We start from the raw sequence: 25,800 nt of genomic DNA on the forward strand, positions 1-25,800 counted from the left end.
ATCCAGTGAAATAAAGGAAAAAATCTTTACCAGAGCCATTCACTTACTTGATGGGCATGGGCATTCTTCATATACCCAGGACAGAAAAGAGTTAATAAATCTCACTCTGTTTTGGAAGGATGATGTCTGTTAAATGTAAAATAAGTGTACTTATGTTTTTATTAGTGTGTGGAAAAGAAAACTAGGACATGGTCCCTGTTATATGGCTATATAGTTGATCTGGCAATCATTATTCTTTTGCCATGATATTATTTTGCCATACTAATTTAAATATGCAAAAAATGACTGTACTTAAAAGACTCTTCTGTAGGGTGACTCTTAAGTTAGGAACTTAATACAAAAAAATAGGCCACCAGGAATGATGGCAGACTAAAATACATATAACAGTCAAAATCTTTGACAAGATTTTAATATTAAGCATTTGTTATCTATCTTTAGTTTTCTTCATTTTTATAAGGTGTCCCATCATGCTGGTTTCTGAGTGCCTTCTGTGCAAAATTAACTTGGATACAGAAAGATCTCCTTTTTCCAGCCCAACTGAAAGTAACAAGTTTAAAGGTTATTGGTAGGGTATATGTGTGTGCATGCATGCCTATATATACACACACAATGTGCATAGTCTGAGAAATCCTGATGTGTTTGAGAGAGTTCATTCTGTATGCAGTAATGAGTAATTCTGTATGCAGACCAGATTGTGATATTTCATCTGGAAGCGAGTTCAAGAGTCTTGGCCTGGCTAATCTAAAAGTTCTATCTCCTGAGGATAAGAGTCTTCCCCTCTTTTGCTGAAAGCTTAGTGGAGTGAAGCTGTCATATGAGGTGGTCAAAACAGAAAGAGAGGCAATCTCTTGGATAACCAAGGTCAATAACATTCAGGACTTTGAAAATCAATACTGTAGCCTTGAACTGGATTCTGTGTTCAATGGGTAGCTAGTGTAGGGAGCAGTGGATTTTGATGATGTGTTCCCAGTAGCCTGTATTAGTGAGTGGATGAGCCACTGCATTATGGACTAGCTGTAGTTTCCTCAGGATATTGAGTTTCATTCCTCGTTCTAAGGAACAGTAGTTGAGCCTGGAGGTAACGAACTACTGGACCACCATGGCCAATCTGTGCCTGAAAGAATCAGGGGTAGTCTTCTAGCCAGCCACAAGTGGAAACTGGTGTTCTTTGCCACCATTGCTATTTGATTGTCTAAGTGCAGTGTGAAATCTAAAATGACCTCCATGGCTGTGAACTGGTCTAACAGTCTGAGGGCAGAGGCTTTCTGGTGGGACCTGTAGTAGTGAAGGGGAGCTTTTGAAAACACTTTCCTTTTCTTACCAGCATCACCTCAATTTCGTCGGAGTTTAGCTTCAGCTGCACTTGAATCAAGTGCTGGCCTGAGCCAGGCATTTGGAAATCTGGGGGAGGCTGCTGTTAATGTTGGATAAAAGGGGAGTGTAGAGCTGGGTGTCATTCACATGCTTCTGGCTGGCACGTCAGCCTGTCATGTCTCCCTAATTTCTCCCAATGGCTTCATGTAAATATTGAATGAGGAGGGAGAGAGATTTGAACCATGCAGGATGCAGATGAGGGCCTGGTCGTAGATAGGGTGACCAGCTGTCCCACTTTTATAGGGACAGTCCCAATTTTTGGGTCTTTTTCTTATATAAGCTCCTATTACCCCCCACCCCCATCTCGATTTTTTGCATTTGCTGTCTGGTCACCCTAGTCGTGGATGAACAACTGCCTGTAAGAATTTTTTCATTTTAGTCATCAAGGAAAGACCAAGCTATTGCAACACATTGCCATTCACTCCTGCAGCCTCCTGGAAGCAGGGCAGGAGTGTCTACAGTATCAAATGCTGAGACTGGGTCCTGTAGGATGAGGATGGGTGTAATGTTGTTGAAGGACAGGAGGAGGCCATCCAGTATAGCAGCAAGTGCTGGGTATGTGCAATGGAATGACTGGGAGGCATTCGGGATGTTGGCAGTCAGGGAGATAGCAATGGCAGACAGTTCTTGTGTATCTTCTCAAGTTAGTTTGTTGAGGAAAGGAAGATTAGAAACTGGGTGGTATTGCCAGCTCTTGTGAATGTATTGTAAGTATCACAGTGTTTGATGTTTATTCTGAATGCCCCAGCTCCTGGAATGAAAGTCATTGTATGATAATTTCAGCTTTCATTTAAAAAAGAAAGTAAGTTTCAAGTCCTCCTGGTGGTGGAGAAAAACTTGAAAACATTAAGCAAGTACAACTTGAAGGCTCAAACCAGAGGGCAAATAGAAATAACCCCAAATTTATTTTTTCCAATATCTCTTGATTTTTAAGCCAGTCTCATGTTTTTAGGGCCTGACTTACGATTTTTGAAAGCTTCAGGCTGAGAGTACTCAGATACTAGTGATAAATGCAGATTTCTTTAGTACTGGCTGGACAGTTGCATGTGTTAGAATAAAGAGCAGTAACGCCAAAAGTAGTGCTTGAGATACCTCATCCTGAGGTTAGCAGAGTAGAGAATTGCTTTGAAAATAAAAAAATTAGATGGAAAATGTAATTTGCTCTATGGTGCAAATTAGAAGAATGTGCTTAGAGTGTAACCCCCAGCAACAGGAGTGTCTGTCGGCGAAATAAGCCCCCAATCCAGTTTACACTGGTACATCCCTGATTCTGAGCCTCCAATATGTACTAATGAATAATGAGCATCTGCGCAAGGTAAGACATTAATATAATCTGTCAAGACAGCTCCCAGTGTTCTCCATTGTCTATAGATTCAGTAACTACTAACATCCCACTGGAAAGGCCTAAATTAGAAAGAGATAATAAAATGACTGGCAGTCAGAGGGAGAAAACATCACAAGGATTATTAATGACTGTAAACACCTTTTACCATGAGTAAACCCTTCTAAGACGTTAGATAATTATAGAATAACCCATCCACAATTCTGAAATACCACTTTTAGGAAATCTTCTGTTTGGTGAGTAATAGTGTAGTAGCAGTGAATGACAAGCCAAAAGGATCATATTATAGCTTGTCACAAAGACATTACAGATAACTTGCCACAGTGACAATGAAAGTCAAATCACAGAAGAGCAGAAATTTTATTTTTGGCAGTAGTTACTGTTAATGTCACCTCACTTAATGTATACCTGTATTCCCACACACAAACTTAATAAAGTTGAAGTTAAAGTTGCAGGCATGTATCAGTGATTTGCAGGAATATTACCTCTCACACAATCTAGTCAAAAAATATAAAAAGTTAGAAATCCAGGAAACGCAGTGTTAAGATAGTACTTCTCAAGCATTGTGAATTTTGCCTCAGGCTCTTCATGATCTGAGGTGAACATCACAAGGTAAAGGGGATACATGGATTTACAGATCAAAGATATAAGTCCAGGAAAAAAGACAATAAGAATTTATCATGCTGCTTTTATAAAAGATTGATTAAGACCTAAGGATTTAGAATTTCTTTGGAAAATTTAGTGAGAGATAGTAATGGTTTTTAACATTTATAACAGACGTGTTACTTAAACGTAATTTTGGTACAGATAGACTGCAATGGCATGGGCATCCTGTTTACATCCCCTCTTAATGCTTTGTGTCAATGTATTTACTGCGTATGGTACACAGCATAAACACATTAAGGGTAGTCATGATCTTGTGTGTTATTTTAGGGAAAAGAATTAAGTGAATGTCTATGGTACAGCATTGCAACCTTCAGATCCTTTATCAGCCTCATTTCCATGCCAATGTACCTCAGCCCTGACCCACAGGGCAACAGGTAAGGGTGATAAACTAGTCTAGCCTCAACACTGGCTTCTTTGATTGTCTGCTGAAACTACTTACAAGGGTATCAATTAATGTATGTTATGCTGTATTTTGACTTATGGGCACTTTACTAGGAGCTGAATGGAGACCTTCAATTCTTTTGGCATAGTACCCTACACGTCAGTGAGATGATAATTTTGGCTTGCTATTAACCTGGCCTGGACTTGAACCTGTGGCGAATGATTCTGTAACAGATGAACAAACCCCCTGAGCCATCCAGTATTCCTACTGTAGTCCCTCCTACAGTATAATCCAAGACACTGCACATCACATGACCTGTATAATGTAATGGCCAGGCTCTGTTTCCAGAAATGAGGGTTGGGTGTTGGTACTGCTTAGGGGCCTAATCCAAAATCCATTGAAATAAATGAACATCTAATGGGGCCCTAAAACAGCAGATCATTTGAATTATCTACACAATTTTTCTGTTCAGGGGTGACAGACAGCTGCTCAGTGAAAAATGAAGGTGAGGGAGAATCAGCACATCCAGTTCCATCAGTGAGAATTATTATTACACTGACTTCTAATATAATGTTATAACTGCTGCTTTGGACAGAAAAGTGTATATACACTTTCCACACTCTGACACACATTCGGTTTTTTGCGCTCTCATTTCAGAATTTCCCAAGGTGTGGCATCTCGCTGAATGTTTGTGCTTTCTCTTATCTTGATCATGACATCATACAGTGTGACACCACTGGAAATGTTGTGTTGTGTTGGATATGATCAGGGCTTGAGTCATGCCGGAACGCTCCAGAACACTATTCCAGCACTCTTTTGGGAACTGTAACAGTGTTCTGGTACTATCACTTCTGGAAGTACTAGAAGTGCATTTCAGCACTTTTTTTGTGTGTGTGAATATATGTATAAAATACCATGAGCCACACCTAATGCAAAACTGTTCACTTGTAAAATATATTAGAGACACTGCCCCTCTGAATTTCAGCCACTAGTTTGCAATAGGTTAGGGGTATTCTCATCTAAAGCTGATCATCTGACAAATGTGACCAATCCTGAGAGCAGTCTGGGTCATTGAACAAGCAGGAAATGTCTTTAGTCCCAGGAAAGAGTACCAATGGAAAAAATCACAAATTTTCTCTCTTCTTTTCTCTGATGAGATGCAGTTGTGTCCTTCCAGTATGTTTCTTGCCACCTTGTTTACATATACAACTCAGAGTCTATGTAACCTATTGCAGTTCTGAGGATACAGGCAGAGCTCCTTTCAGAACTCTTAGATTCTTGCTACTATCTTTATACAGTGCCTAGCACATTTTGGACACTGTACTAATATAAATATTAACACCCCTATTTCCCTGAGAAAATACTGGCAGGAATTGCTGATGCAGTAAAGCAAATCATCTGCCCAATTCCTAGGACTCGTGAGCATTGCCTCAGCAATACTTCCACCTCCACCTGATCTAGCATCAAAGAACCAGGCTAGACTCACCAGCTCGGATGTTCATGTTTGTTCAGTGAATTACTACTGGATCGCTAAGCTGGCCTAGCCCATTCGTTGCATCTCTATGTGAAATCAAAGGATGTTGATTGTGGCTGGATTCTTGGGGCTGTCCCACCACCATTTACAAGATACTGATAGCATCTGGAGAAGATCAGTGGCAGGGAGACTGTAACCAGTGCTATTTTGGCATTGGGAAGTTCTTTCAAAGTTGGTACATGCAGATACAGCCTGTCTTCCTGTTCTGACAGTCAGATGTCTCCTGACGCTGCACTGATGCACATCAGTTCTCATCCAACCAGAAATTATGGTCTTAATGTTGGGTTTACTGGTTGAGTTTCTATGGCATGTGTTATATAGGAAGTTAGACTAGATTATCATAATGGTCCCTTCTGACCTTAAAATCTACACATCTATGATCATATTTCTCTCTTGATCTTTTCCAGTATAGCATTACTTTTTAAAATTTTCACAAAATTTACTATTTTTTTCTTTACCATTGGCTAAACATAGGCCTTTTGAAAGTGAAAGATTGATAGTGCTGGTGCAGACCACTTCTTTGCAAGCTTCCCCACATATCTCTTTCCGTGCTCCTCAGTCCTGACCTGCAGCATTCCTCTGTTTCTGTCCTGGGCCTCTCTCAAGTGCAGGCTGCAGAAGGTGGAGAGTTGCATCAACTTGTAAGGTAGCTTTTCAATGGGGGTAATTGTCCACTAGTGAGTGGGAAGAGACTAAGACCACCATGCTCATTTTCACTTTGACATTGGAACATAGATTCCTGAAGGTGAAAGGTTGATACCAGCATTGCCTTAATCCAACACACATCCACTCCCAAAACCAGACTTTATCCAGAAATAAAACTTGTTCACTTCAGAACCATTTTTTTCATCTGAATGAAAGCAAAGCAAAGAACTCAAATGAGAGAATTTGCCATGGAGAAGAATCTGTGAATAACAAAGCAGGGGCAAAATAGCAGGTGCAAGAGGAAGAGAAATTAATTTTGGAAAGGATTTTAAAATGTAGGCCCAAACCTGCTCCCATTAAATTCTGTGGGAGTTTTGCCATGGACTTCAGTGGCAGTTGGATAAGGTCCTAATTTTGCAATAGCTGAATCTAATGCAGAAGATGATGGCAGTAAGGGAGAATTTCTCAACATCTAGTAATCCCACTGTGCTTGAATTTCTGCATGCATGCAAAGCACAAAGAACTCTGCAAAAAGAACAGGAGTACTTGTGGCACCTTAGAGACTAACACATTTATTGAGCATAAGCTTTCGTGGGCTACAGCTCACTTCTTTGGATGCATAGAATGGAACATATAGTCTGTTCTCACTCAAGCACGACCAAATGTCTGGGTCAGTTCCCAGGGCTCAGACCTCAGCACTTCTGTGAAATAGCAGTGAGCTGGAAAGACATTCTGTCTGTTAATATGCAGATGAACACCCAAGTGTCTCAGCTGTGTGTTTACACACATGTACTGTTTCGTATTAAACAACAGATTTTGTTTTATCAGTATTGTTTGGCTGGAAAATGCTCACTGAGAGGTAAGCTTGCTTTTATAGACAGTCTTTGAAGAGCGTGGGTGTTTTTGTGCTGGTGTGTGTGTTTTAAAGGAGTTGAGGGGGAACAATAAAGATTTGAAACTTAATTATAGTAAGACGATAACCTGACGAATGCTACATATAAAATAATAATAATGTTGAGTATTATGGAAGGTGCAGCACAGCAGCCAGAGCATTTATAAACAAATATGCTCCTGAATCAATGTGGAGTATGTTACACTTACATAGGTTTTTCCCAAGGGTAATGAAAGTCAGGGGTTCAGGTTGGTTCAGGGGTTGAAAAAAATACATAAAGTGTGTGTGGGGGTGTGTGTGGAGGAAGCAGCTGTCTGTACAAGAAGATCAAAGGCATTTCAGTGATCAGTTTAAATTGCAATCTTGATCCCCATATAATCCCATCTGAATGCATCTCCGCCTCAGTTTAAAGGTTTACACTTGGTTGATACCACTTCACAATTTTTCGGGGGTTGGTAACAAGGTGTGATTTGAGAACTGTCAGTCAGATGAGTTTAAATTTAACCTCGCTGACAATGGTGCTAGGATGACAGCACCTTATTTGATGAAGAGTTCAGTTTGCAGCAGTTTGAAGCTGCCCTACCTGGCTCCTCATGTTTGTGGCTGGCAAGGCCAACTGTTGATACAGAAGCAAGCAATTGTCAGAGGTGAGAGAAGGGTAGCACAGATCAGTCTAATTTACTTTACCTAACAAGCCTCGTGAGCACTAGTCATGCAGATTCTCTTTGGGAGACTGACTGACTGGCAATCAGGGTAAGTAATAAGAATTAATAAAAACAAAAATAATCTCAAGGTGTTCCAGATTGTCCTAGACTCTTAAGAAGACGAATCCCAAATCCAGTGTATATATAAAAAACAGGAATCCTGTTCAATACAGTAACATTTCAAAATGTGGACTTTATACAATAGAGGAAAATAGCTATAAGATCAATACTCTAGTTTTCCAGAGTAATCATTTTTATTAGTCACCATCTTTTTTAGTTTAAAAATGTTCACTCATGTAAAAAGTGTGCTGCAAATAAACTATATTAACATATCTATTTGTGAAGAAAAATATGAATCAAGTGTATATTGCCCCATAATTCATATCATTTTGCCTTTTTCTAGATAGCACTGCTACACTTTGGTTTTTCCATTATAGTACTTTTTATTGACCAAGTCCTCCTTTGGAAAGAGTGTTGTCTTTTTGCAAAACACATTAATTGTAGTGGAGACATTTGAGAATCTGAAAAGAGCAGCTAAAGGAAGAAAAGATGTGACATCCTAGAGAATCCTTAAAATATCAAGAGTTTAACGGTTGTTAGAAAGAAATAAAAGCTACATAGGCACCAACTCCATGAGTGCTCTGGGACTGGAGCACACACTGGAAAAAAACCAGTGGGTGCTCAGCACCCACCAGTGGCTGCACTGATCAGCTCCTCCTCCTTCCCCCAGTGCCTCCGGCCAACCAGTGGGCCCCGCCAATCAGTTCCTTCCCTCCCTCCCAGCTCCTCCTGCTTGCAAGGATCAGCTGTGCTCGGGGGGAGGGGGCAGAGCAAGTGCAGGGCACACTTGGGGGAGGGGACAGAACAGGGTGGGAAGAGGCGGGGCAGAGGTGGGACATTGGGGGAAAGGGTGTTGTGGGGTGATGGTTGAGGCAGGGCAGAGGTGGAATACCCCCTGGGGAAATTAGAAAGTTGGCGCCTCTGAAAAGATATACCTGCATCCAGGAGACAGGGGAGTGAACAAACAGCCCATGAGTCAGCTGCTAGGAAAAAATCAGATTCTTCATAGCACATAAATATGCGGAATGCAAAACTATTATTTATGTTGCATCCTTTGTTCAAAATACGATCAAATGATTTACAGTGAGAGAAAGAGTAGAGAGAACTTTGTACAGATTTTAATGTGCTGATGTGCATATTAGTAGGAAAGGAAACATGCTGCACTGAAAGTGATTGGATTAAAAGAAGAGAATTGCAATATGAGCATGTAAAGTGCCATTTAAGAGCTAATTATGGTTATTAAATATTAATAGTGTAAAATATTTCTGCAAAATGCCTGGTCTTTATTATGGAAGTGTCAGTAGTGAGTCCATAATTTGGGTTATGTAGTGATCTCCACGTAAAGCAGCATTAAAATCCTCCCTTTTTTGTTCATTATACTGTATAGTAAGAAGTTGTGATCGGTGTTTTTCTTGAAAGACTTGGCAACATTTTTGGTGGGCAGGTGAGGAATGGAGTTTGTCAGTTGTAGAAAAAAAATTGTGATTCTTTATTTATAGTATATGTGCCTTGGTATCATGGTGATGGGCACGATGGAAATTCCTTGTTAGAGATGCAATTTTTCTTTTATCTAGACAGTAACTTAACTTGATCGCTGTTATTAATGACCTGTTGTCAGGTGTTATATCCTTTCTATTTTGTTGTTTTATTTAGTGTTTGTGGGGTTTACATAGTTGATGGGTTTATATATGTTGATTCCTTTGGAAGCATTTCAATAATCTACTGAATATAAAGCAAATAAATTCTGTGATTTTTGTCATTTTCTTATGAATAGTATTGCCACTAAAAGATGCTTCTTCCCCAGGGTGACATGAGAAGAGCATTAATCAAGCAATGGTTTACCTTTGCAATATGTCCTGGAAGTGCCACGACAGTGAGCTGTCTGTATGGAATGATGTCATCACCAGCTCCCTTCAGGTCTTTGAACATCCCTGAGATTTGATGTTTCCCCAAATTTCCAAACTTATTTGGCCTATTTTCTTAAAATAATCATTCTTATGCCTTTTCCTACTTGAGTCTTTGTGTAGTAACGTGATTGAGCAACTAGTCTAGTAATGATCACAGAGGAGGGCCTGTACAGAAACCTACATTTTTGACAGTTCTTTGGGCTATGTATGGTAGAAACTGAATCCAAAGAGCTTTCTGACTTTGTCACCGAGCAACCGTACACTTTGTTTTGTTCCCTTCCAGATACAAAAATGTCCTAAGGCTTATTCCTCACTGACTGAGTCATGCATTTGCTAAAATCTGTGGACATCTTGCTGGACATCGGTATCAGACCTTGTCAAGATTCATAGCACTGAATCATTGCTATGGGTCTGAATTACTAATTCATGCTGTTAGTAGGACTGTCATCTTTGATGCTCCAGTGACGAGAGGGTGGGTAGTGGGGGATGGGACTGTTCTCAGAACTGAGTGCTCTGTGGAGCCATGTTATTACTGGATCTGTGGCCATCACATCCGGCAGGCTTTCTTAGAGGGATGCAAGGAGTGGGTATTGCTTTGCTGACCTGCCCAAGGTAGGTACAATGATGCAGCGAGGATGAATCTGAATGTAAAATATGTAAAACCAAAATAAGTTCTCATATACTTTCTTTAGTTTGTGATGCAATAAGTTCGAATGGTCTCATGCTTCAGCACTTACCAGAGGCCTAAGGAGAGCAAGAGGGGAGGGTGGATATTGATCCTGAGTCTATTGGTAAGAGCATGTTACTGGAAGTCCGGACTCCTGGGTTCTGGTGCTTTAATGAGGAAGCGCTGTTTGGAGCCTGCTCACTGGCACCAGGGAATTGGTATCAGGGCTGGCTCCAGGCCCCAGCACGCCAAGCGCGTGCTTGGGGCGGCATGCCGCAGGGGGCCCTCTGCCGGTCACTGGGAGGGCGGCAGGCGGCTCCAGTGGACCTCCCGCAGGTGTGCCTGCGGAGGGTCCGCTGGTCCCGCGGCTCCGGTGGACCTTCTGCAGACGTGCCTGCGGATGCTCCACCGGAGCCGCGGGACCAGCGGACCCTCCGCAGGCACGTCTGCAGGAGGTCCACCGGAGCCGCGGGACCAGCGACCGCCAGAGCGCCCCCTGCGGCGTGCCGCCGTGCTTGGGGCGGCGAAATTGCTAGAGCCACCCCTGATTGGTATGAAGCACAAATCACATTGCAGAATTCTTTGTGCACAATTTGAGAGTGAGAACACAGCATATAATGGGTTTTACTGTAGCACTTAGGCAATTGCTATTTACAGCATATGTGAACATTTTAAAGAGGAGACTCTAGATGTGCAAGGTGGACAGAGAGTTGAATATTACTGGGAGGGGCATGTACTGATGTCTCCCTGCCCTAGTGCAGTAACTCCCAGCTGGGGGGGGGGGGGTTGTTGAGGTGGAGTTTCCACCTATCTGTTGCCCTGGGAAAGGGTCATTTGTCAGAGTAAGTATAAGAGGGTTGTTCCCCTTCCCTTTCTCACCATCTGCTTCTTTTGCCTTTCCTCAGGAGAGAGGAAAAATTGGTCTCTTGATCATCCAAGCTCTATTTACATCAAACATGCTTTTCTGAATTGTGATTAATCCACAGTCCATAGCAGCTAAGGAAATATAAAGGGTCCAAACATGGGAATGCAGCTCATAGGTCAATACATTTCTGAAAAGGAGGAAGATGAGAGGATGACTTTAGGAGATGTAAATAGCACAGTAGAAAGACATACAAATTGATGGCTGGATCCATTCCTTAATATGCTTTTATATGTGATTCAATCAGTGGAAGAGGCAAGAATGAAAATGCATTATAGCAGCAGTGCTATAACTGTAAATCACTTCAGAATCACAGAGCATGACAAGCTGAATGGTGTCTCCAAGAAAGAATTCACTGCTGTAATCAGAAAAGAGAGCAAGATAGGGGGGAAAAAAAACTAAGACCAAAAGTGAGTACAATCTCTAGTGTTTTACTTGCTAGTAGGGTAACTAACCTGAGATCCTTTGCATTTAGTGATGGTGCTAAGCGTCTGCTGAGCCACAAATAATTTGAGAATTTGTGAACATTTCTATGGCTTCTAATTATGTGGTTAAAGCTTGCATAATACCTACATGGAATTTCTTTGTAAATCTCCTTTGAAACATCTGTTGGGAAAATGTTCACATTGTGCCTTCCTCAGAGATTCACTGTGAAGCTCTCAAAATCTCACTGATGTCACTGATTTTTATGAAAGGAGCAAAAATAAACTGTCTGGCCATAGGTATTTTAAGATGATCAAAACCAATTACAGTTGTAAATGTGCAACTTTCTCAAATGCATGAGCAGCCAAATTAGAAGTAAGGATAGGAACAAATAAGTGACTGTAAAACTTGCTCTAACAAGCAAGCAACTAGGTGGTCATGAAGAACAGGGAATGAGGAGAAACAGTAATGAAGCAACGTGGAAGCATCAATGATATGTTATTAACAATACAGCTACAGCTCTGGCTGGTTCATTTTATTTAAGCTTTGAAAGTCCTCCCTTGATAGAATTTATAGACCGACCTATTTATTACAACCATTTCATGGCTTTTTTAATATGGCTTATGTAAGGCTAAGATTTAGTCATGGGTATTTTTAGTAAAAGTCATAGACAGGTAACGAGCAATAAACAAAAATTTACTGCCCATGACCTGTCCATGACTTTTACTATAAATACCCCTGGCTAAACCTTAGCTACTCCTTAGTCCCTGGGGTGCTGCTGCCCTGGGGATACCAGCGTGAGAGGCCATTGGGGCCAACGGCTGGCCCCTGCTCCCGCGTGGAGGCTGGCTGCCCCCGACTGGCTGCTGCTCTGGCAGCCCTTGTGGTCAGCAGCACTGGCCACTGCAGCTGGCCCTGGGGCCATCCAAGCATCTGTCCCTGGGGCTGCTCCAGCAGTGGCCTGCCCTGGCCCCAGTGCGTGCCGCTGCCACCCTGGAGCTGCTCCTGGTAAGCGGCGCCGGGCCCGAGTTCAAACCCCTCCTGCACCCCGCACCCCAACTCCCTGCCCTGAGCTCCCTCCTGCACCCCAACCACCTGCCCTGAGCCCCCTGCCGCATCCCTCCTGCACCCCAAACCTCTGCCCTGAGCCCCCTGCTGCACCTCACACCCTTCCTGCACTGCAACCCCCTTCCCTGAGCCCCCTCATACACTCCGCACCCCTCCTCTGCCCCAACCCCTTGTCCCGAGCCCCTTCCTGCACACTGCACTCCCTCTCACACTCCGCCCCGGCCCTGCATGCAATTTCCCCAGCCAGATATGGCCCTTGGGCCAAAAAGTTTGCCCATCCCTGTTTTAGTGTCTTCTCTGGTGGCTCAACATCTTCCTCTTTCTCTAAGTGACTTTCAGGGTTCCATCTTTAGTTACCCAGACTCCACAGGGATAGGTAGGTTTCCCTACTGCATTTCTCTGTATGCTCAGCCCCTTGCTAATCTCAGCTGCTCCCACAATTTGTGCTACCACCTTTATGATGACATCTTGCAAATCTACTGTACCGCTTCACTTCTGACCTCTCAAATTCTGTCTAATCTTGCATGTCTACCTGCCTTTCAATTGATTCACTGTGGATGCCCCTCCACCATCTCACTTTTTGATATTGCTAAAATCAATCCCGCCTTCATTTCCACAACCTAAAACCCTAAACCACGCCTAAGTTCTCTCTTGTCTTGACTGCTGTAGCCTCCCACTTTCTGGCCTTTTTGCCTTTTACCTCTCCAGTCTATCCAAAAAATGCTGCAGCTATAATCTTCCTCTACTGCCCCCAACTTTATTCCCACTCCTCTCATCACTTCACTATCTTCCTCTTCGTTTCTGCATCCAGTGTTCTTTGTCTTCAGCTGTAAGTAATTTCCGAACAAAGCCCCTTCCTATGCCCCATCTGGGTCCCTTTGCTGTCCCCAATATTTTTTCCCCTCCCAATTGTAACCTTTTCCCAATCTCGGCTGACCAGCTAAATGCCCAATCCCTTCCTGGTTTGTATTGTTTCTGTCCAAGATAGACTATAATTTCCTTGAGGTGTGGAGCTGTCTTACCTATGTTTTGTGAAGTGCTATGTGCACCACTACCCCCGTTCCCCATTGGACTTCTATAAACAATAATGTTGTAAAAGGTGTTCTACCAAAGGAGCAGTTTCTGGCTTATGAATAATAAAATTTACAGTACTTTGACCCTAGATATTAGTTTGTTGTATGAATGAAAACTGGCATATTTTGTCTTGCAATAGGGCCCTAGTTTACCCATTTGGCTGCGGACTTTCCCCAGCATTAGAGAAATGCAGTGGAATCTGGTTTGAGTATTAAGACTGTTGATTTATAAGGCGTGTGAATTATGTTTATGTGGATGTGTTAGCTGCCTGACAGAAAGTTAGCCATACACTTAGACAGTGGTGGCTCTAGCCATTTCGCTGCCCCAAGTACGGCGGCACGCCGCGGGGGGCGCTCTGCCGGTCGCCGGTCCCGCGGCTCCGGTGGACCTCCCGCAGACGTGCCTGCAGAGGGTCCGCTGGTCCCGCGGCTCCGGTGAACCTCCCACAGGCACGCCTGCGGATGCTCCACCGGAGCCGTGGGACCAGCGGACCCTCCGCAGGCATGCCTGCGGGAGGTCCACCAGAGCCGCCTGCCGCCCTCCCAGCAACCGGCAGAGCGCCCCCCGCGGCATGCCGCCCCAAGCACGCGCTTGGCATGCTGGGGCCTGGAGCCGCCCCTGCACTTAGAGACTGGTGCTTTCTATTTCAGTAGCCTGCATTATTACTACTCTATCTTTGCTCCTGATGAATAGCATGTGGTTCTTTGTAAGAGACATGCTTTTCAGTTAACTGAATCATTATCATCCTCCCTCGTAACCTAAAACCAAAATGATTTGAAATCCGCACTACACCTAGTATTGACTCTAAATAGCCGTATGGATTTTGTGAGTTTTGAATTTGAATTAGGGGTCCTGAATATACTTCATTTTTGGCTGTCTAACTGCTGTGCCAGTGCTCTTTGTCTGCCTTAGGATCTGCACAGTGCTGTACTCTGTGTTAGCAATGGCTGTAAGTGTGGACAGATAAATGAATGCAAGGAATTCTGTGCAAAGGCAAATTTACAATATGTGTAACACCTGATGAAATTGAAGATGGAAGAAATTTTCAGGGACAAATTTATTTAAATATACTTTGTGGTTAAATTATGAGAAACAAAGTGAGCGCGTCAATAAAGGAGGCAGTAGAGAGAGTACTTTTGTGAATGAGCGGGAATGCTGGGGAAGATCTGACTCACAAATAATCTCCCTGGAGTACTTTACAAAACGATGCATTCTCTACAGTGCATTATCTCTGGATTATTTCTAGCATCACCATGGTATGAAGCTGGCACCTATACGAGACCATAATTCTATCTGTATCCTTGATGCCAATGTGGTTGAGACAGAAACAAGAGAGAAGGTGGGAGGATACAATAAAAGTGTGTTGTATCCAAATCCTGTATGTTGCATATAGAAATGCAATAGTTACACCTGTAGGATGCTCGATCGTTTTTTCCATAGCCCTCCTCTGATTTGAAGAAAATTCAAGAGCATTTCAGAGTTTCAGTGATGAGTGACTGTAGTGTTTCAGTTTGCAAAATGTTGCTGATGGCAGTTTTGTTTTCCAATCACTAGGTCCAGAAGATGGCACAGTAATAAATTAACCTTCCAGCCAGCTGGGGTCCTCTGCATGCAATCTTTGGACTGATCTGAAGCTTTCGTTTTGGACTGAAGGGACTTGTCCACTGCTTGCCCTGGAAACCTTTCTCTCCTAATTCATGAGCCAGCAGGATGCGGTCACCGTGCTTTCAGAACGCCTTCTCGTAGCTGCGTACAAAGGCCAAGTGGATAATGTGGTGCAGCTTATCAACAAGGGTGCCAAGGTAGCAGTTACCAAGGTAACAAGAGAAAAACTCTTTACAAATTCCCTGGGAACTAGTGTAAATCCTAAACCATTGTCTGTGATAATGTTCTTGTTACTCTACAAATTTAAACATATTGGGGAGGGAGGGATTAAAAGTGTTTTGATTTTTCTTTAAATCTGCATTTATTAGCCAGCATTAACATGAAATAATACATTTATTTTCCTTCTCTGCTTCCAAGAAGGGGAAAATACAGAGCATCACTGCATACTGGACCTTTAAATATGTGCTGTGCTGGATGCCTGTGCAATGACATTTTTAAAATGTGCTTTGACTTTTGAGGAATGAACATGCTTTTAAAATTCATCACCATAGAGAAAAAATTGGTGGGGAAGGGAGATCTTGAGGCTGTGCAAAAAGCTCAGGGTATCCTTCCGAGGGGAAGGAATAAAAGCTTCCTGTTCTTGTAAGATAAAGGTACGTGAGCTGTAATCATGTACTGTTTTTTAAGAGAAAGGTCCTTTGATATAATGGGCTAAATTCTGGCTGCACTTAATGTGCAATCTCAGTGCAATTCCAAGGCTGAGGATTATAAACTTCATTTTCTGTTCCAGGGTTGGAAAGTCAGGATTTGACCCACTGTATCAAAGGATTTATAATAAGATCTTAAAAAGAGTGCAGCTGAAACGAAGCTACTGCCAGCTCAAACTATGTTATAAATAATAATTGCAAATAATGCAAGTGACCTATGAAAAATTGCTCAGTCTGAGAGCTAAAGATGGAAGAGTTTGAATCTGAAAACAAATAGGCCTGAAATGATTTTCTCAATATTCTGTTAATCAAATCTGAATGTGAGAGGAATACTAATGAAAAATGGTGTTTCCCCCTCATTCCTTTTTTTAAAAAATTATTTATTTTTTTAACCACAAAAACCTGGAGTGCTCCCATTCTCCTCTGAAGTTTCCTAGTGGTCACCATATAAATCACAAGCCAAAATTCTCTGTGAAAAAGTGTCATTAATATTTAAAGGAAAAACACTTCTAGGAGCTGAAGAGAAGACATACAACCAACCCTTCAAGGGTTTTTACCTCACACCTAGTGATGTGTGAGGGAATGTTTTATCTGAATAGGTCAGTGGCTGCCTGGGAAGGAGCTGACTGCATCTCTCACCCCAGCAACTAATTTTGTATATAGTTGGTTGTCACTGGAACCTCCTTTGCTTGCTAATGAGGCTTGCAGCCAGCTTTCTACTGCCTAGTCACAAGGCTAGTTAGGATGTTGCAGGACTGAGTGCAAGGCAGGAGCCATGAGAGAGAGGGAATGTGATAGAGTGAGAGATCAAAAGGCTGGTCTGTGGCCCGCTACAGAATTTTAAAACTAAAAAAATTAGTTGGGGAGCTGGAAGTGGCTTGGGTTAAACCTGCAAGGTCTGTCAGATCTGGGACAGACTTATTGTTTGGCAAAATGCTGCCTTGAGGCATATTTAGTTTTAATTACGTTCATGTATCAATTGAGAACACAAAATTTGACTGTGAATATTAGCCTCCACAACACAGCTCTAAGGGCTGCCAGTAGGTTTTAAACAGAAAATGTGAATACATTAAATAAGGTGCAAAAATAGATTAAAATTAATCGATCAATGACACCTACTTTCTGAGAAACTCCCTTTGCCATGTTTGGATCATAGTTATTTATTTTTAAAGCCAGAGTGCCCTGTGGAAAAATCAATTTTACAGGGTTTTTCCTGTTTATTCACCATAACCAGATGGCCTCTTTTTGGTATGGTGACACTCAATGCATAGGCCATAGTCATAGTGAATGTGAAAAGCTGTAGTAAAATTCTCACTTTGACTGTTGTCCAACAATCTCTGCTTGGCATGATCTGGCTAAAGAAATATATTTTAATGATGGTGGGAGTTTTATAAGAGGACTCAACTTTGGATCTCTAAGGGGCTCTGATGGTAAGGAAAGGATTAGAGGAACAGCAGGCACACTACACACTCCCATCCCCACTATAATTTTGAATGTTGGTTCCACATAATGTCAACTGCAAAATCCAGTGCTCTGCATTATGGTTTCCAGCGTAACCATGGAGCTGATTTAACTACTCCATGAAATTAGTTAATGTAAACTATGGTTCTAATGTGAGATCAGTGGATAATGACTTGTTACAAATATTGTTTAACTATGAATTATTGACAGTTTCCATGTGTGACTTAGTATTAGTTTGGAGTTCATAACCAATTATGAAGCATGGTGAGTTTCACATGGCATGAGTTACAGTGTGAACTTCAGTTGGTGCTTAGTGTTTATCCCAAGTGGCACATCTTTCCATAACTATTACCGATTTACATTTTTCAAACTTGCGTAGTAATAATAAAAATGTAATAGCTGATTGTTCTAGTGAGACTGAAACACAGATTCTCTCTCTCTCTCTTCTTCCTCCCTAACACAAAAGTCTTTACAAAATTGACCATAAATAAAGATCTGTTTATTCATATCTGTATTTTATGCCTGATCTATACTCTACACTCTTTTATTTACATTCATCAATTTTTGCTGTCAGAGTTGACATTACATTCTATAAGATTTACCCTTAAAAGAAATCACAATCAGGGGCCCTGATCTTGTTCTCTTACCCAGAAAAAATTCCTGTTGAAGTCAACAAGAGTTTTCTTGGAGTAAGAAGTGCAGAAGCAGACCCTGAGTTTGGAGGAAAAGGAAAAGTTCTGTAGCACTTCAGGACACAAAACAGCTTGCAAATGTGTGTTGGCAAGTGTGGCTGCCTTCACAAAACACAGTGCAGAACTATGCCTGCCCGAAGTAGCTGGGCTCTAGAGCAAACTCTTTGTCTAGAAATTCTTTATAGTTCTTTATCCTCACTTGATTTATTGGGCACTAGTCAAGTAAAAGTGAGACTTGTTTACCTTTCAAAACCAAGTCATTTAAAATGCTGGCTAGCTGGCATGCCAATCCAATTCTCTTATCCTAAAAATGAAAGGTCACATCATTGCTGCTTCAATAAGCAAGAGTTTTATTGCAAAATGCTGTTTTCATTCAGAGCTCTATGTCTATATGTAAAGTGCTGTTTGCATTGGCTAGATGTTTGCATAGTATGAATAAAACTAAAGAAAGAAAATTCAATATAATTTCATTAATGCTGTGTTTGCTCAAAGGTTTATTTATCTTTTGTTTTAGTCAGATTAGTAATTGAGTGTGTTCAGCTGAGACTGTCAGTTTCCATTGAAGTCCATAGGAGTTGCATGCATACAGCACCTCCACTGAAGTCAATAAGAGTTGAGGGCAGTCGGATTCTTTTCAGGTTTTATATTTAAAATATAATAGGGACAGCCTGAGCCATATGTTCCTCCCCTTTTTCTACTTCCCTGGGCTTTGTTACCTGTTACTGTGGCTCTACACTGAAGTACTGTAAATGGTGCTTTCCAAGTGCCGTGGTTTGGATATTTCTTCAGCTATGCAGTAGTAATTATTGTGCTGTGCTTTTTCAAAAAAATTCAGTTAAAATAAACTGTAAAACCTGCCTGTGATGGGTTTGGGCCCTTTGGGGTGTCACCTGATGTGCTAGGGTTTAAGTGAGTCAGCCTGTTCTGCCAGCCTGGGTCCCCTTTACCTGGCCTTGCTGGGTTAGGCTCACAAGCCTCTTCCAGCCAAGCACACAGGCAGGCCCACGCCCAGCTGCAGAGAGAGACAGAGATTCAGCCTTAGGGACTTGCCCCAACACTCTGGTGCCAACTCCTTTTAAGGGGTACAAACCCAAAGGGTTTATGAAATTTGCCCCCTCCCTCAATGTGGAAGGAGATATGCACAACTTCTTGCCCCCCCCCATTAGAAATTACAGAAACTGGGTTTAATAATAAACAAAACAATTTTTTTAACTACAAAAGTGAATATAAGAGATAGCAGACAGAACAAAGCAGATTATTGACCAAATAAAGCAAAATACGCAAGCTAGGCTCAATATAGTTAAGAAAGAGGTTACAAAATGTAATTTCTTACCTTCAATGTTATTTTAGGCAGGTTGCAAAGTTTCTGTGTTTCAGAGTTCCAGTTATATTTCTTTTGAGACTGGACCCCGTCTCAGTCTGGACTCCCCCCCGCCTTCCCTTCAGGTGGCTTTAGCAGTCTTTCTTGAGCAGACAGGCCATGAAGAGGAGCCCCCTTTGCCTTCTTCCCCCTCCCCCCTTATATAGGATTTACATAAGGTGGGAATCGTTTGTTTCCCAAACTTGACCTTTCCCTTCCAGTGGAAAGTTACAAGAAGTTCCAGGTAATATTTAGTAGCAGGTGACAAGACCACCTGACCTAATAGTGTCACAGCATCCATGAGTCAGTGGCAGCATGGAGTGTCGGCAGGAAGGCCGAAGCCTTTTCATAGTACATTGTCCTCGCTGATGGGCCATCCACCCTGCCTGGCTTTTCCATTGTTGTACGTGAAGTGTTAGCAGCGGGCATCATCCAAAGTAGCATAGTTGAAATACAGATACATAGTCAATATTCCTAACTTCAGATACAGAAATGATAAAGGAATACAAATTGGATAATCACATTCAGTAAATTATAACCTTTCCAATGATCTCTCATGTGAGCCATCTTGCATAAAGTATATCTCAGTTATGTCGTATTTAGATCATAAGCATATTTTCATAAAGAATATGGAGTGAAACGTCACACTACCATTCCCATTTTACATTACAATTAATTAATGCTGTGAAAATGCGCATAATACCAATGAGGCTAATCCTGCAAAGTAGCAGTCACCACAAACGGTGAGCTGCTACCACAGAGCAAAAATCAGAGTACCTGCTGGAACAGGGTAGGAACAAAAATACCCCTCTTTTACAGGTACACATCAGTAGCCCCACCTCTGGTCCCAGCTAACACTTACTTCTTGACAATTCTCTCCCCTTGAACCTCATAAGATTCTATTTGTACTGTTGTCCCTTTTGGCCTGAGTGGTTAGCCAATATTCTGGATTGTGATGGGTTGTTTCTGTTAGGAGGAGAAATTGATGATGCAAGTCAGGTACTTCTGTAATTCAATCCTGTGTATCTATAAAAATGTACACAGAGCCCTGTTTCCTTGAACACAATAGAAACAAAAAGCAGCTGGCAGTTTCCTTGCTCGGAAATCCAAGTTGATTGCCGCTGTAAGACATGGATGGTTTAGGTATATTTTTGTGGCAGCATGGGGAAGCTTGCACTCCCATTGAGTGTGCGTTATCTGCTCTGGGAATAAATACAAGACTTCAGCCTCCAGGACCTTAAGTCTTTTCATGAGCTACTTTTTGAGTTTAAAAAATAAATCAATCAATCTGAAAATATGGGCTGTTTGATCCGACAGACTGGGTCATTTAAAAATAATTTGACATGTATGCTGCCAAAATTTAAAAAAAACAAAAACCTGCTCAGTCAAACTCTGAAATGATACTATACTCTGCCTTTTTTCCCCAGAGTTAGGGAGTAGTATTCACCTTCATTTTAAATTTCCTGCCTTTTTGTCAGTTTGTGACGCAACTAACTTTCAGGAAAGTTACTAATGGATGAATGTTTTAAATTGAAGTTTTATTTCTCTTTGATTAGGCATGAGTGAATTCTGTAAGTATATTTAATTAGTGTTCTGTGTCCACTTCTGATTGCTGCTGTTATAGCTGCCGCATGGAGCAACAGCTAGAGTATCATTTTAAAAGGTCTTTTTTGTTTGTAAGTATGTCCAGTTTTGGATGGACATTGTGTAGTGAAGGATGCTTGGCTGTGTAGGTGTTTAGAGACAGCCTGTCTTGTACAGTGCACAGTGCATGAGATGACCTTTCCTTATTGAACAGTGAGGGTACAAATAAATATTGAACAGCTCTCCCCTCTATTGGGCACCATGTGACCTCCTCACTCAATGAGACAGTGAACTGGCAGAAATAATAATATATGGTCTTGTAATTAAAGAATGTGTCGTAGTGCATGTGTGACGGTTATGCAGTCAACCCAAACTTTGGCATTTTCTGACTTGAGTGCTTTCCATAGCAACCCTTAATCCCGTTCTAACATTTTTTTAACTCATGTGATTTGTGTTTTGCATTTGTAGCTGGTGTCATGGATATCCTAGATGCTCCTCAGAAAGAGGAGAGACATACTGCTAACTCTGAGAGCTTACAGTTTACAAACCTAATTCTGCAAATTCTAACTATTGAGTGTAGTTCCTACTACTGTGAGTCCATTGAAGTCACAGAATTATTTTTTTGACACCGCTGTGACTAATCACAGTAGTTGGGACTATGCTGTGTAATAAGTGTTTGGAGGATGAGGCCCAAGGTTAGCTGAGATGTGACATCAGAGAGGTTTACAGAGAGTTTTGAGGTGGCTTGTTTTCACTGGTTGTATTGCAAAAAAAGAGTAGTTTGTCATGCTGTGACTAGAAAGGGCTAGAAAGGGTTAAATGTCCTGCTAAATAAATAACCCTCAAAAGACGTGTGGGGAGGTAAAGTTTGTGTTTTTGTGTATTGACATATGTATGAGTAGAGAAATCAACAGTCCCTGTATATGCTGTAATTCTGATACTTCAGAGGTCAAAAGAACATCCTATCATTGAAATGAATTGTAAACATGGAATAGCTCTGTATTCCTCTCTCTTTGAAATGTATAACAAACAGGGTGGATAAAAATCAATTTTTTGATTTAAATCCAATTTTTTTGATAAAATGCTTTTTTAGGAGAAAACCTATCTAAAGATCGTTTTAATTAAGAACATAAGAACATAAGAACATAAGAAAGGCCATACCGGGTCAGACCAAAGGTCCATCTAGCCCAGTATCTGTCTACCGACAGTGGCCAATGCCAGGTGCCCCAGAGAGAGTGGACCTAACAGGCAACGATCAAGTGATCTCTCTCCTGCCATCCATCTCCATCCTCTGACGAACAGAGGCTAGGGACACCATTCCTTACCCATCCTGGCTAATAGCCATTTATGGACTTAGCCACCATGAATTTATCCAGTCCCCTTTTAAACATTGTTATAGTCCTAGCCTTCACAACCTCCTCAGGTAAGGAGTTCCACAAGTTGACTGTGCGCTGCGTGAAGAAGAACTTCCTTTTATTTGTTTTAAACCTGCTGCCTATTAATTTCATTTGGTGACCCCTAGTTCTTATATTATGTGAATAAGTAAATAACTTTTCCTTATCCACTTTCTCAACATCACTCATGATTTTATATACCTCTATCATGTCCCCCCTTAGTCTTCTCTTTTCCAAACTGAAGAGTCCTAGCCTCTTTAATTAAGATACATTATAGCTCAAAGATATCTCATCATGGAATAGGGATTATAAATTCTAATTCTATAGTATGAGACAATATATTCATGTAATTTTTAAGAAAAGTTTTGTAAATGAGTTCCAATAGTTCATGGATTTAGGGACACAATTTTATGGGGTGCCAGAGGTTTCTGTATAGAATATTTAGGTTAATCTTTCTATCTATCAAATGGGACTCAGTGCTCAGTCTAGAAGACACCATCAGAGATGCTTAGTTTTGCAGTTCTCAAACTGTGGATTTGTGTCTCCAGAGAGAACATGCTTGTTAACAGCATAAATGTTTTTATATAATATAATATAATATAATATAATATAATATAATATAATATAATTAATATAATTAATATAATATAATATATAGAGGTGAGAAATAACAGACCTCAATCCTATTGTCCCTCTGCAAATTTGTATACACAGAGTCAATCTCTTACCTCTCTCTAAAAGTGCAAAGTTTCAAAAAGTTCAATGAATAGAAGATTTTTGTGGGCGGAATAGATCTGGATGAGGAGAAGCCTGGAGATAAATGTGAGAAGGAAGGGACAGGCAGTAGAAACAAAAGTGAAACTGTTTGAGCAGCATATTCCAGAAGTGTTGAGGTCTTTCTGAGTGTAGCCTTCATTGATTGGAGATCTACCATACCATTCTCTCACTAGAAGGGAAAACCTATAATGGCAGCAAGCTGTAAAAGAGACCCAGTTTGGGAATATTTCAGTGAAGTTCCTCTACCTGTGGATAAGACAGGAATGCATGCAAAATGCAAAGAGTGCAATATGCAAAGAGTGCAACAAAGAAATGCAAGGCCTCGTTTCCTGAATGAAACAACATCATGAGAAGTGTTCCTTCTCAGGAGGAAGCTGCATTGAAGATGATGAAAGGAACATGTCTGAACTACAGGATCTTCAGGTTGGTAAACTTTTTTATTTCATACTTCTTCCTTAAGGACTTCCTGTCTTCCTTCTGGACTATTCTTGAATTCTCATGCTTGAGCAAAAAATATAGTTGTTACTCTATGGTACTATGGTACTACCATTTTAGATGCAGCTGTGATAAAAAATAAATAGCTGAAATAGGCAGATCTTCCTTTTACAATTTCACTTTTAAAGTAGTACTGAGTGTCAGTGAATACAATGAGTAATACTAAATGAGCAGTATGATAATAATAATTAAATAACTGCATTGACTTATTTTTTTTAGGAGCATCCATCCTCAACATACAGGATTCTGAAGACTAACCACCTTCAAGATCACCATCATTTTCTGTAGTTTCAGACTAATCTGCCAATGATAGTGTTTCAGTCACACCGTGTATGTCACATAGCCACAGTATATAACCTTTTGCAAAAAGAAAAAAATCTCCATCATCCAGAAACAACCCTAGATAAGTTTGTGATAAGAACCAGCAGATTACAAAAAGAGGTAATTGATGAAAAAATTGCCCGGTTTGTTAATGCAACAAACTCTCCTTTCCATATGATTGAGAACCCACACTTCATTAACATGGTTCAGTCATTAAGAGCAGGATACAGTCCACCCAACAGAGCAGATGTCGCAGGCAAATTGCTGGATAAAGTGTATGAAAGAGACATTGAGCAGTGTGCAAAAGGTTTAGAGGGTGAAATTGTTAACCTGAGTCTTGATGGGTGGAGCAATTGTCCACAGTGGTTCTGTTGTATGTGCTTGTGTGACAACAGAGGAAGGGAATGTCTTCCTTACAGAAACAGTTGATACAGCAGGAAATACACACACAGCAGAATACTTACAAAAAGTAGCAGTAAAAGCTACATAACAGACTGTGAACAAAAATTCAAATGTCTAGTACGCAGCTTGGTCAGACAATGCTGCAAATGTATCCAAGATGAGAAGACATTTAGAAGAGAGTGAAGAGAGTCCCAAGCTAATAACATATGGTTGCAGTGCTCATTTGATGCACCTCCTAGCCAAAGACTTCAGTGTTCCAGAAATAAAGGCTAATGTTGTTGAAATTGCAAAATACTTCCATAACAACCACTTTGCAGCCGCTGCTCTGAAAAAAGTGGGAGGAACCAAGCTAACTCTCCCAACAGACATGCGCTGGAACTCAGCTGTGGAGTGTTTTGAGCACTATATCAAGAACTGGCCTAATCTGATGACAGTTTGTGAACAAAATCGTGAAAAAATAGATGGCACTGTCACAGCCAAAGTTCTCAACATTGGATTTAAGAGAAATGTTGAACACACGCTGAGTACCCTGAAGCCTATTTCTGTAGCCTTGAACAAAATGCAGGGAAATAGCTGTTTTATTGCTGATGCTGTTGAAATTTGGAAGGAACTGAGTGAGATCTTAAAAAGAGAAATATGCAATGACAGAGTTAAATTATAAGCATTTAAAAAACGAAGAGGAAAAGCACTATCTTCAGCTCATTTTCTTGCAAATATTCTCAATACTCGGTACCAGGGTCAAATCTTAACTGCTGAAGAAGAGGAGTTGGCTATGACATGGACATCCAGCAATCATCCCTCCATAGTGCCAACTATAATAAACTTTAAAGCTAAGGGTAAACCATTCAAGAAATATATGTTTGCTGATGATGTTTTAAAGAAAGTCAAACCAGTGAACTGGTGGAAGTCACTTAAACACTTTGATTCAGAGAGTGTTGAAGTGATAATCTCACTTTTAACAGCAGTAGCTTCTTCTGCCGGTGTAGAAAGAATATTTTGTTCCTTTGGACTAATTCATTCCAAATAGAGAAATCGTTTGGGACTTGAAAAAGCAGAAATCTTGTTTTTCTTTTCCAGATTATGAACAAACAGGAAAATGAAGGTGAAGACGACTGAGTTAGCTGCAGAAGCCAATATTTTAAGTTTCTCATGTTGACCTGGCTGACAGAGTCAATTAAATTTTTGTTTTGTTTTTTAAAAGATATTTCATTTAACTATTTTAGTTAAAAACAATTTTAACAAAAACAAACCTGATTTAAAAAAACTTGAATGTTTAACTACATTAAAAAATTCATATGCTTGTTTTGTTAAAATATTATATGTTTGCTATTGAAGAAAAAAA

At 40.9% G+C, this 25,800-nt stretch overlaps 1 protein-coding gene across 2 annotated transcripts in view; it reads left to right on the forward strand.

The window, feature by feature from the left end:
- ANKRD6 (ankyrin repeat domain 6) overlaps nt 1–25,800 on the forward strand; it is a 159,316-nt gene that overhangs the window by 89,027 nt on the left and 44,489 nt on the right. For both annotated transcript variants that reach the window (XM_045010698.1, XM_045010699.1), the window contains exon 2: nt 15,215–15,477. In XM_045010698.1, the coding sequence (XP_044866633.1) occupies nt 15,358–15,477 (120 nt within the window). In that variant the 5' untranslated portion in view covers nt 15,215–15,357. The remainder of the gene's footprint in view (nt 1–15,214; nt 15,478–25,800) is intronic.

This window comes from Mauremys mutica, chromosome 3 (assembly GCF_020497125.1).
Source record: "Mauremys mutica isolate MM-2020 ecotype Southern chromosome 3, ASM2049712v1, whole genome shotgun sequence".
Taxonomy (NCBI): Eukaryota; Metazoa; Chordata; order Testudines; family Geoemydidae; genus Mauremys; species Mauremys mutica.